Source organism: Miniopterus natalensis, chromosome 18, assembly GCF_054644295.1.
Source record: "Miniopterus natalensis isolate mMinNat1 chromosome 18, mMinNat1.hap1, whole genome shotgun sequence".
NCBI lineage: Eukaryota > Metazoa > Chordata > Mammalia > Chiroptera > Miniopteridae > Miniopterus > Miniopterus natalensis.
Genome location: NC_142098.1, coordinates 21,564,961 through 21,577,729, shown reverse-complemented (window position 1 = coordinate 21,577,729; position 12,769 = coordinate 21,564,961). Strand labels below are relative to the sequence as shown.

The 12,769-nt window shown below is 46.2% G+C and overlaps 1 protein-coding gene across 2 annotated transcripts; it reads left to right on the top strand.

Annotated features, from left to right (window-relative positions):
• Positions 1-424: 424 nt before the first annotated feature.
• On the top strand, positions 425-9,521 carry NUDT7 (nudix hydrolase 7). Of its 2 annotated transcripts, XM_087827222.1 has the most exons (4): positions 425-507; positions 3,335-3,488; positions 7,641-7,799; positions 8,847-9,521. In XM_087827222.1, exons 1-4 carry the CDS (start codon positions 476-478, stop codon positions 9,213-9,215), a joined length of 714 nt encoding a protein of 237 aa, XP_087683348.1. In that variant the 5' UTR covers positions 425-475; the 3' UTR covers positions 9,216-9,521. The 2 variants fall into 2 exon arrangements, with proteins under 2 accessions (XP_087683348.1, XP_087683350.1); XM_087827224.1 differs by lacking the exon at positions 7,641-7,799.
• The last annotated feature ends 3,248 nt before the right edge of the window (positions 9,522-12,769 follow it).

The window sequence follows — 12,769 nt, the reverse complement described above, 5'->3', positions numbered from 1 at the left end:
CTGTCTCTGTCTCTCTCCTACTTGACAGTAAGCTCTACCTGTCTTTTTGCTAGCTGTGGGATCAGCACCCAGCGCATAGTAGGTGCTCAGTAAATGCGAGTTGACGGCTGTTCAGAAAAGTTGAACCAACTTAACCTCCAAGCAACAGTGAACACGAGTGTCAGAATCCTCCCAACACGCCAGCACTGCATTTTCACTCTTTCCCTCCTTTTTCACAATTGTTAACTTCAGCATTCCTCATATGCCTGTTGTGCCAAAGGCGGAGCAGGGAGCTGGCCAGCCCCACCCTCACGACTCTCCGCCTACAGCGCTAGGCCCCGCCCACGGACCTAGGCCCCGCCCCAGTCTCAGACCTTAGGCCCCGCCCACGGACCTAGGCCCCGCCCCGTCCCCATCCCCCGCCCCCCGCCGCTCTGCGCATGCCCGCCCGCCGCCTCGGAGGAGTCTCGGGCTGGCAACAAAGTTTCCAGGAACCATGTCGGGACCGTGCCCTCCGCAGACAGTCAGGTAAAGCCTCCGGCCCCGGCACTGCGAGCCCGGCCTCGCCCGGGTCGCCGGGGCCTCTCCCCGCGACAGTGCTCGCCGGGCCCGCCCTCCCCGCGCTCGCCGCCTTGGCCGCCGCAGGGTGCGGGGCCCTCGGCACCCTCCCCAGCCCGAGGCGCAGCCGCGCTTTGCCCCTGGAGCTAGCGCCCATCGCTAAGGCTTCGCACCCCCTCCCCAAGGGCACAGCGTTTCCCCCGGCCCGCCCGGCTCACCTCTTCTGCGCCAGGGGTCCCCAGAGTTTGACCTCAGGAGCCACAAGCCCGCGCCAGGCAACCCGGGGTTCAGGTCCCCGAGGCTCCTTCCAGCCGCGACCTGGTCCCTCGGTTGCGGGACCTCCCCGGGCCTGGACCGGCTGCTGCGCCCACCGCGCAGGCGGGGGCGAGGCTGAAAGAGAGACGAGCAGGGCGGGGGGGGGGCCCGGCCCGGGCGGGGCGGCTGCCACTTGCTGGTGCTTTTCAGGGTGGTCACTCCGAGGAGCAGCCCCTCCCTGCGGGCAGGCGCGTTTTGCAGACTCTGCAGCGCCGACCCTCTGCCTAGTTCTGGGGTCCGGTCCGTTCTCACCGGGCGGGGACAGGCTCCCCTCCTGGGTGCGGGCCTGGGTGCTTGGGAGGCTCCCTGGAGCCCCCAGCACCCCGTGGTTCTTTTTTCAAGCCTTTCGGTCGGTTCTGCAGGTCACTGCCTTTATCCAACCGCTTTTAGTGAGCCCCGTGCCATGTAGAAAGAGGCATAAAATGCCAGCACCTCCCGCAAACAGCTGCTCATTTAACGACGGGGCATGTGCGACGGCGGCCACCGTTCCCAGGCCACTAGCCGAGTACCAGCCACGGCGCATGAATTATGTCATCCAGTCCTCGTAAACCTTTCCAAACATGTCGCAGAGGAGGGAAGGGGAACCCAGAGAGGTCATCCCTAAACATCCTGAAGCCAGTTCTCGCTGACTGAGGCATCTGCTTTTGCCTAGTATGCACAACTGCCTTTCCCATAGAAAAATTAAGCTGTTAATTTATTGGGTTGTCAACCATAAAGTGCCACAAACCGGGCAGCTTTAAAAACATAAATTTATGCTCTCACAGTTCTGAAAGCTAGAAGTAAATCCAGGTGCTGGCAGGGCTGTTCTCCCCCTGAAGGTTCCAGGGGAGGGTCCTTCTTGCCTGTTGCTGCCTCTGGTGGCTCCCGGTGTTCTTTGGCTTAGGGCCCCGTCACATCCAGTCTCTGCCCCCGTCTTCACATGGCCACCTTCCCTGTGTGTGTATCTAATCTGTGTCCTCTCCTCTTTTTATAAAGACACCAGTTATCAGAATTAAGGCCCACCTTAAAGCCAGGATGATTTTTTTTCAGTCCTAAACTAATTACATCTACAGAAATTCTCTTTCCAGGTAAAGTCACATTTGCAGTTCTGTGGGGGACAGTATTGAACCCGCCACACAAACCAGCAACAAAATACACCTTTCAAAAGGACCGAAACAAATTCACAGTCATGGATTCAGGGTACCGTTGGTGGTCATATCAGCAGGGAATGCTTCTCAAAGCTTGTTCCCCTGATCTGCAGCATCACCCTCACTTGGGAGTTTGGTATAAATGCCAACTCTCAGGCTCTACCCCCAACCTAGTGAGTCAGGGTGTTGGGTGGGCCCAGCCATCTGTGTGGTAGGAAGTCCTCCTGGTGACTCTGTTGCTGGTGAGGTTTGGGATTCACTGTGGTAAGGCAGTTGAATATTTGACAGCAAATGGAATGCTTGATAGCATGACGTAAGGGCTAGGTTAAGAGAAAGTCCTTTTAACTTGATGACAGTCTAACCTTACGATCGCTTATTCAGCTAACGTGCCTTACCGGAATAGAATTATGGATTTCAACCATTAACTATTTGCATTGTTAAAAAAAAAAAAAGTTTACCATAATTTAAATTTAATTTCGTTTTCAAATGAACTTGTATACTAAACCGCGTTCTTAGTGCACAGTTCCCCGCCTCACCCATGGGGGAAACGTGCCAGGACCCCCAGTAGATGCCTGACACCACAGATAGTACTGAACCATGTATATCATGTGATGATTTTCCCTACACATACATACCTATGAAAAAGTTTAAATATAAATTAGGCAGAGTAAGGGATTAGCAACAATAATAGAAGGATTATAACAATATGCTGTAATAAAGGTCATGTGACTGTGGTCTCTCTCTCTCAACATTTATTGAACTGGACTCACGTTTTCACTGGAAGGAAGCACTTTACGGTTTCTCTTTGGCATGGCTGACTTGCCAGCATCGCTACTCCTGTGCTTTCGGGCCATTATTAAGTAAAATAAGGGTGACTTGAACACAAGCACTGTGATACTGCAACAGTATCTGATCACCAAGAAGGCCACCAAGTGAGTCATGGGCAGGTAGCCTGGATAACCTGGGTAAAGGCATGATTCATGTCCCAGCTGGGTGGAGCTGGACAGTGCAGGATTTCATCACGCTGCTCAGAACAGGGCAGAATTTAAAACTTAAGAATGGTTTATTTCTGGAATTTTTTATTTAATATTTTTGGACGGAGGTAGACGACGGGCAGTTGAAACCAGGGAAAGTGAAACCACAGATAAGGGGGGGCTGCTGTAGTGTTTGCCTCGTTTTATCTTGCCAAAAATCATGCGATTTGAGAATTATTGTTTCTGCCACGTTATTGAAAAGTACACTGAGACTCAGAAATGGTAAACCTCAAGATACACAACAAAGCAGACACATAGGCAGGACAAGGAGATTTTTACCTCAATGCTGGTACTATAATGTTTGGTTTGTTTCCCTTTTAGAAACAGTTTGATAGATGATGCTAAGGCCCGCTTAAAAAAGTATGACATTGGGACCAAATATTCTCACTTGCCGCCTAGTAAATATTCCATCCTTTTACTGCTGTTGGCTAAAGAAGGAAAACTCCATCTGTTGTTCACCCTCCGGTCAGAGAAGGTAGGTGACAAAGAGGCTCTGCCATTAAAGTCTCGGGACATTGGAAAACCCCATGACATTTTGTCACTTGCACACTTGTGGAGGCCCAGAGATTCCCAGATGGGCTTTCAGAATTGTGACGTTTGAGGGGACACAGGATAACATGGAATGTTTTGAAGCAGTTTTTAGAAATAAAAATAAGTAATTTAAAATACTTTTAGACCAAGGTTTCTTAACCTTGGTGCCACTGGCACTTGGGCCAGATAATTCCTTGTGGGCGCTGCCCTGTGCATTAGGGGATGTAGGCATAGCATCATCCCTCGCCCCTACCCACTAGGTGCCAGTAATACACACACACACCTTTGTGACAACCACAAGTGTCTCCAGAGATTGGCTACTGTCCTGGCATGAACAAGATTGGGGTGCAATTTTGACACTGTTTTAGACCAGTCCCAGCCCAGGTATAAATGTGAATGTTCTGGAGCACAAAAATTAACAGTCTGGGCCCTGAAGCTGGCTGCCCATGTTTGAATGCAGTCTCTCTCCTTGCCAGCTGTGTGACTTTGTCTTATTTAGTTACCCTCTCTGTGCTGCAGTCTCTTCCCTTGCAAAATGAGGACCGTGTTAAACACGTTAATGTATTTAACGCTTGTTTAATACGGTCGCTGTGAGGATTTCACAGGGTAACAAATGTAAAGCACCTAACACAGGCCTGGCCCTTGGTAAGGATTCGGTAAGCTTCAGCTGTCATCGTTAGCGCGATTAGCAGACATGGCCTGAGGTTTTATGATAAACTGTTCAACTTTAAAGAAACGCTGGACTGGGAATGGAGTTCCCCTGAGTACGCACCTGGGTACGGCCGCTGTCCCTTGCTGTTAGGGGTACTTCCGAGGAAATGTTGGGAAGCAGTCATTTCAAAGTTATCCAAGTACAAAAAAGAAAATGGGCCGTAATAAAGTGTCTTTCTAAGCAGAATAACAAGGGAAAAAAGCAAGCTGAGAAATCAGCTGAAGTTTTGTGGATTTGGGAATAGACTTGCGTGGATTCTTTCCTGTCTGGGTCAGATGATGACAGTCCAGCATCCAAGGGGAGATATTAACTCGGAATCAGGGGACCGGAGTCTGTTCCCAGCTCTACCGAAAAGCATAGCAGAAGCACTGAAATATATTTTTGAATGATCAGACAATAATGTAGAAAATCTAGACAAGATCAAAATGGGTCTCTGGCCTCTGTTTCACCTAGAATACCTTTGCCTGTTGATTATTATGTGAGAATCATCTTAGACCATAAAGTCTGATATGCAAAGGTCACATCTTTTTTTTTTTTTGTCATAAAAGTAATTAAATCAAATTAAATCATACTCTAAGCCTCTGTGACTGTGGGGGCAAGAATTCCCTGAGGCATTAACCTGAGCTTGGCTCCTCCCTGGACTCACACAAGCTGGGCCCACGGATTTCCTCCCAGTAGATAGGGAAGGGGCGCGGTGCCTGTCGTCAGTCTGTCCTGCGTAAGTGTGGGCTCTCCAGCTGGCTCTGGAACCTGAAGCCAAGTTCTTATCTCAGCGTCAGTTTTCTCATTCCTAAAATGGGACTGAACATAGTGCCTAGTGTTACGAGGGTGAAGGATATCACCCTCTCTCCTCTCCATGCTTCTCCCCCCCCCGGTCTTCCTCTCTCTGTTCCCAGCTCTCTAAGACTTGAAATAAGCAAGAGAAAATTCAGGAAAAAAACAAAGGTGAAAGTCTTAGGAAGTTAGGCTGCACCCTTATTTGGCTTTTGAGTAGACTTCTATAAGGCTTTATTTAATAAAAATGTTATGCTGTATACAAAAAAAAAAGATAAAAAACTGTACTTAGATAGGGCTGTTTCCGATGCTGACAGTCTGCGAGTCATTTTTATGAATGTGTCTGTTTTCTTTAAAACAGCGTAACATTTTCTTACGAGTATTTAAAGTAGTCATTAGATCAGGTCTGTGCTTCTGTTGAGCCCAATGAGCCCCTGCAGGGGCCTCTGGCACTGCTCCCTGTCTGCTGAAGGAGCTAACACTATGAAGTTTTCAGGGGTGATACAACATTAGGTCTATTTCTTATGCATTTGGGTGGCAAATGGTCAAGACAGTAGAAACATGTCCATCAACTTGGTTTTCACGTATGCTTATAACTATAATTTATGTGGAGATGTGTGAGGTTTCTGTGTATTGTAGCCATTCCTGCATTGTTACTGATTTTTTAAATTTATTTTTTGTTACTGATGTATCAGCAGAGAGAAACTCTAAAATGTTTTGTTTTTTAAAAAGCTTGCTCAAATGGGACTTTAAACTGTGGGACATTACAAAATCATTACAAAATTTATAGCGTCATCTAGTTTATTCTTGCATGGATATGTTGGCTCTGGTGCTAAAAATGCCTTCATGACCTTTTAATTTAGCTTCTAAACATTAAGAATTGTCCTTACATGCCCTGGCCGGTGTGTCTCAGTGGTTAGATTGATCCCCACCCTGGGGAGAGGCAACCAACCGATGCGTCTCTCACATCACTGTCTCTCTCTCTGTCCCCCCTCCCTCTCTCCCTTCCACTCTCTCTAAAAAAAAAAAAACCAAAAACAAACAAAAATCATTGGAAATCCTCAGGGTAGGATTAACAATTAAAAAACAAGAATTATCCTTATGAGTTCTGGTTAATAAATATTTAACACGGGCCAGGCCCTGTGCCATGCGCTGAGGCCACCAGCGCACGTGACGGACTCCACGCCCCGGGAGGAGGCACACAGGCATCCTGTGCGTTGCACACCATTGAGAAGAGGCGGGCGCAGGACTCCTCTGACCCTGAGTCCCTGACGGTTCAGGAGAGAAAGGCTGCTGGGCACTGGGCAGGAGGGGGTGTAGAAGAAACTGAGGTCACGTTTGCTGAGAAGTTTGGTCCTACGGAGGAGAAAAGCTTGGGGATTGTGTGCTTCTGCACCAAGACAGGAGAGAGAGCATTTAAATGACAGAGATAAAAAAGGGGGGGAAATATTCAGGATGCCACAAATGGAGGCACCAGCAGTTCTGAAGTAAAGGGAAGGCACGGGCTCAGGGATGCTCGTGGAAGGGGCAGTGCAGGGAAAGAGGCCCCTGTTCCTTCACTCGTGTGTGCAGAGGTACTAGGGTGTTGACAGAGGCCAGCGCTGAGGGCGCCGGCCACTCACGTTCTGTGAAGGTCTGAGTACGTGTAATGTGTGCTGATTAAGGGCACGGGCCTTAGAATTAAATCCTGGTTTACATTCCAGCTCCACTCCCCACCCTATGTGAACCTGGCCAGGCTATTTAACCTCTCTGAGCCTTACTTCCCGTATCTAAAAGTGGAAATAATAATAATACAGTAACCTATCTGTCCCTTAATGGAAAGACAGATAAACAAGTTGTGATCTACACATACAGTGGAAAACTATTCAGCCATTAAAAGGAAAGAAGTTCCGATACATGGTACAAGGTGGAAAAACTTCAGAAACATGACGCCAAGTGAAAGAATCAGACACCAGAAGTCACATGTCGTCTGACCCCGTTTACGGGGAATGTGCAGGGTAGTAAATCCATAGGGACGGAGGTAAGGGCAGGGAGATGGGGCGAGTGGGAATCCACTGCTTAGTGGGGACGGTCTCCTTTTGGGTCTAGTGCTGGAACTAGATGGTGGTAGATGTATAACATTGTGAATGTATTAATATTACTGAATTGTTCACTTTAGTTTTATGTTATGAATTTCACCTTAATTAAAAAAAAAAACAAAAAACTTAAAAAAAACAAAAACAGCTTATAAAACTGTTCTGACGACTTAGTGAAAAAAAGCCCTTGTGAAGCAACACGTCCTGAACACTCGATAAAAGTTATCCATTGACAGTGTTGCCTTTTCAATACCCTTTCCTTCAGCTTTCCCCACCCCCATCATTGTAAGTCTCTGTGTGTGTTGGGGGGGGATTTTGGGAGGGCAAGTAGAGAAAAGTTAGAAGTGAGAAAAATTCTTGAAGTTCATTTTTTAAAAAAGATTTAGGTAAAAACGCGCTCTTTTGCGTGTTTCCACTTACTACCACTATTGAAAGAATAGTCTAGCACAAAACAGGTGTTCATTAAATGCTTGTGGGCGGAGCGAATGGCTCCAGAGCTGGAGTCACGCAGCGCCGCTCTGTTCTCCATGTCCAGCTGAGAATGTCGCCAGGAGAAGTCTGCTTCCCTGGAGGGAAGCGCGAGCCCACGGATGGGGATGACGCCGCCACGGCCCTGAGGGAAGCGCAGGAGGAAGTGGGGCTGCGCCCGCAGCAGGTGGACGTGGTCTGCCGCCTGGTGCCCTATCGGCTCAACGTAAGGGTTGGAACGGAACTGGGTTTCAGAGACACATGAGCTCTCAGTACATCCACTGTCTTCAGGATGGCCCCCTGGGCAAGCCCCCTTTCTTGTCTGGGACCCTCTTTCCCCATCCAGAAATGAAAGGGGAACTCCAGCTATGGTTTTCTCACTGAGTGCTGTGGAACCCTGCATAGGCTTCTACGCTAAAGCCCAGGCCTCCCCTCAAAATTCCTAGTCGAATCTTTCACTTGACAGCACCCTACACTTACTTGCTAGCAGTTGCAATTGTAAATAGAAATCCTCCCACATATAAACGTGTTATATAAAATAGTTCATATATGATTATGTGTATATATACATATATAATTTCCCATAAATGGGAATATGCCACAATTAATATTATCTCACCTCTATTGCTAAGATGGCACGTTCTTGTCTATACTGATAGGGAAAGCTATGGCATTTTTTTTAAAGGGCTGCATAGAATCCCATTCTATGGCTATACTCAATTTATCAACCCTAAATGCCCATCAGTTGAGGAGTGGTAACTTTAGAATTTGGGGCTATTGCAAATAATGCTTCAGTCTTGTGCAGTAAGTCCTCCCTTAACATTGTCGACAGGTTCCGCAACTTTAAGCAAACAACATATAACAACCAATTTTACCCTAAGCTAATTGATACAAAGTTCAGTGATGTACTTGTATCTTTTCTCACTGGTACAACTTGATCATACAGATATATTTACACAAATACAATTGCTAAGTCAGAGAGATCACGATTTTAAAATGCCAAATTGCCATTCCAAAAGACTACCTACTCATGTTCATGAAATATTTTCAGAGTTATCTCACAGATGCTGCCTAAGGTAGGGCAGGGACCCCCCGCCCCCATTTGATGGGGGGCATAGAGTTTACATCGGTAGCAAGTGCTTCCTCCTTCCCGACCCACCTTATGTGTGACTGCTTCCCCCTGCTTTCTTAGTTTACATGGAAGTGGCATGACTTTAGCATCTGAAACAGTATCTCTTCACTTCCTCATTTGTATTTTGTTTTCTGCTTTCAGAAAAATACATTTATAGCACCAGTTGTAGGGTTTATAGACCACGACTTCCAGGCCCAGCCTAATCCTGATGAAGTGAAGAATGTGTTCCTGGTGCCTCTGGACTATTTCCTGCACCCACACTCCTACCACCAGAGTCACCTGACAAAATCTGGTCGTCATCTTATTATTCACGCCTTTGAGTACACAAACCCTGAAGATGGCGTGACTTACCACATCAAAGGAATAACTGCAAGATTTGCCCTGTTCGTTGCCTTAATCATTTTGGAGGAAAACCCCACCTTTGAGGTTGAATTTAATCTCAACGACCTAATAACATCCTCTGAAGAATCCTTCCTGAAGCTTTATAAACATGCAACAAGCAAGTTATGATTTATGAGACCAACATCCAAATAACTACCTAAGCAGCTTTGTGTGTGCTTATCCGCAGAACAACAATACTGCCAGCTGGTGGAATTTTACAGGTGCAAATATTTTTCCTGCAATATGAAGATAAAAACCTTGCCTTATTTCCAGTTGCTCTCTGTTATCTGAAAGAGCCAAAGTCTTTCAAAAGTGAAAAATACGTTTATAGTATTGCATAATTTCACCCACAGTATATTAGCACCATTTTTCTTACACATGTAAGAAAATGTATCTGGCACACAGTAGGCACTTAATAAATATTAATTGAATATATGACCATGTGGCATTTATCTTTTTTATAAGAGGTAATATCTCTTTCTGTCTGATGTTACATGTGATGGAAACTTCTGGCTTGCCATCAGAATCTATTGTCCCTTTCTTCTATGGCAGTAGAGCTGAAGCTGAGTCCAAAGCTCCCGGGTAGAGACAGCATTACCCAGAATTCCTTGCAGTTAAATGCGGCTCTGGAACTTAGTTTAAGCCAATGGGATATAAATGAAAATTTACTTTGCAGGTCATCTCCAATGTAAGAGATAAACCAGCTTCCCTGGACTCTTTTTTTTTCCCCTTTCCATGAGCTACAACATGGGTTTATCTGCAACCCAGCCTTGACCATATAGATGAAGACAATTCCTGGGGGAATGGCAGAACCAAAAGATGGTAAGAGCTTGGATCTCTGAATGGCTCTGTGGAGCAAAACAACCTGCCACCCTGGGCTGTTCACATGGGAGCTGGGACTGTTACGTGGGAGGAAAATAAAATTCTGTTACCTTTCTGCCACTATAATTTGTAGTCACTTTGCTTGCACAGAGCTATAACCCTAAATAATATATCACAACACGTGAAAATAGCCAGATGGATATTCACCCAAAAATTTGGGATGAGCTGTGGCATTTAACATGGGTTGTGTGACAGGCACAGGATGCCCTTAGATGTTGGTGGGGTTCGGCTGTCATCATCTGGAGCAGCCGAAGTGAAGGAATAGAGAGGCCCATATGCCTGCCAATCAGGAGAAGTCATGTTACCCACCTCGAGGTGCTGGAAGCAGGAAAACACTGATTCTAAGCATACGCCCCACATCAGAAGTGAAAAAGAACCATTCTGAATTGCATGCCTTGAGATCTGCCGCTTTTTACATGGTCATCTCCATATATCATGCTTTATATTTAACAGGAATTTCCTAGTTTAATTATGGTATTAACTATCCTGCACGAGGTCAGGGAAGCAGGTGAGCAAAGCCATACAACCTCAACTGTGTGATGGTAATTGCCCATCTTACTGCCTTACTAAATTTCTAGAAAGCCAAACCATTATTAATAAGACTCTGTGATAGCTGAAAATGTGATGCCCACACTAAACCCATCAATCGGCCACACGACTGCCCATTGCTGCTGAGTTTTTATTTTCTGAGAGTCGGCAGAGGAAATTACCCGTTCTGCTGTTTTATACCCGTAAGTGTTGAAACAGCACAAATCTGGCTCCAACCATGAAAGCAGATGTTGGGTAAGGTCCCCCATTAACATTCTGTAGCTAGGCCTGCATGAACAGGCCTCATTGTTTCTGAACAATTATAGAGGCATTTGCAAGTGTGTATTTACAATCCGACAGCAGTGTAATTGCTGGGTAAATTGTTGACCTCTCAGGCAGTGCAGAAAATTGCCTTTCTGAACTGTTGTGAACTCCACAGATCTGCCTGGTGTCTAACAGGAGTTGGCCCAGCCAAAGTCTACAGTCTAAATGTCACTTGTGGCCACTCAATTTAAGGAGCTAAATATTTAGCGATGGAGGTATTGTCTCCTCCCCCTGTTTTTGGTGGTGTATTTTGTGACATCTTTGTTCAGGGTTCTAGTTAAACATCCTTTGACTGAAAGGAACAGAAGTCTAGCAAATCTGGCTCAAATTTTTAAAAAGTTGCCTGGCCCGCATGGCTCAGCAGTTGAGCATGACTTGGCTCCAGGAGATCACGGTTCGATTCCCGGTCAGGGCATATGCCCGGGTTGCGGGCTCGATCCCCAGCACAAGGCATGCAGGAGGCAGCCGATCAATGACTCTCATCACTGATATTTCTCTCTCCCTCTCCCTTCCTCTCTCTGAAATCAATAAAGACAATAAAAAAATCAATAAAAGAAAATAAAAGAATTTTAAGTTATTGGTAGAGTACCAATCCCAGGGAATCTACAAAAATCACTGAACAAGTTGGGCTCTAAAAGCACAGCAGTGGGGAGTGACCTCAACAGCAAGAGCTTGTGAACTTTCTTCACCTCTGCCTCCTGTCATGTTGAAGCAACAGAAGCTCAATGACTCAGTCCCCGGTTCCTTGGCAAAAGCTTCATTTGGCCTAGCTTGGGTCACCTGGCAGGTCTCTAATAACCTGTGACTATGTTCAAGGGCAGGGGTCCGAGTCAGGACCACAAATGCACACATCTCCCTAAGCCATCCGAGTCATCAGGCTGTGGTTGGAGCATTTCTGAAGCCAGTTAGGTGGACATCCCAAAACATCTATTCTCTGCAGTCCCTATAATCTGTAAACACTGGATTCTGCCACCCAGAAAGCTCAACTCAGTCTCCTTCGCATCCCTGCAGCCTTGGTGAGTAGGTGGTTAAGATCCCTGAGTGTGGAGTCAGGATGCCTGGATTTGAATCCCGGCTCCAGCATCAACCCATTCAGGGACTTCAGGCAAGCAACTCATCCTCTGTTGGCCTCCGTTTCCTCTTCTACAATGTGGGAGAAAGAAACGTTCTGTTTAGGGATGTTGAGGAGATTGTAGGAGCTAATACATGTGACCCCATTAATCACACCCAGATGCTCATAACAGTGCCTAGGAAATAATATGGGCTCAAGTACCTGTTCGCTACTAGTTATGGCATTATTAGAACTATGACATTTACTTTAACAATAACAAGCGCCGTCCTTCTCTAGTTCAGAACATCATCGCTTTCCTATACACAGGTTCCTGAACTCTCTCGGTTCGCAGTGAGCAGCACCCTTGGCATCTCAGTAATATTTTTCACAGCATATCTAGGCCAAAAGAAACACCTAATTTTTTGTTAATGTTGTTATAGCCAAACAACGTAATGAGTGTTTACGTCCTACTAACTTGGTAGCTGTTTGAAAATATGCTGCATGTACATTTAAAGAAAAATACGTATTTACTTCAATCTTAAATAACCGCAATTGCCCATTAGTTGCGCACCCCAGTTGGGCACACAAGTAAATGGAAGATTCAGATACAGTCCTATGGTAGGAATAAATACATAGTCAGAGAGAGGAGGGACACCTCTGCAGATTTGAGACTCAGGGAAAACATCCCGGGGGAGGTGGTGGCAACGCTGAGACTTGACAGGTAAGGAGATGCTGCCCCAGGTGAGTGGGATGGTGGTAGTGCTAATGGGGACTATTAGATATCTACTTCTTTGCTTTCATTATTTCACTCAACCCTCACAACGAATCTCTGCAGTGAGTACTTCTATTATTCCCATTTTTAGATAGAAAAAGTTGAGGATCAGAGAAGTTAAGCACT

What these genes read in the sequence shown, in the direction of transcription:
- NUDT7 (XM_087827222.1), top strand. Translation starts at nt 476, where the DNA reads ATGTCGGGACCGTGCCCTCCGCAGACAGTCAG. An exon ending in TGCCCTCCGCAGACAGTCAG is followed by an intron (nt 508 to 3,334) that starts GTAAAGCCTCCG and finishes TTTCCCTTTTAG; the next exon opens with AAACAGTTTGATAGATGATG. An exon ending in TGGTGCCCTATCGGCTCAAC is followed by an intron (nt 7,800 to 8,846) that starts GTAAGGGTTGGA and finishes TTCTGCTTTCAG; the next exon opens with AAAAATACATTTATAGCACC.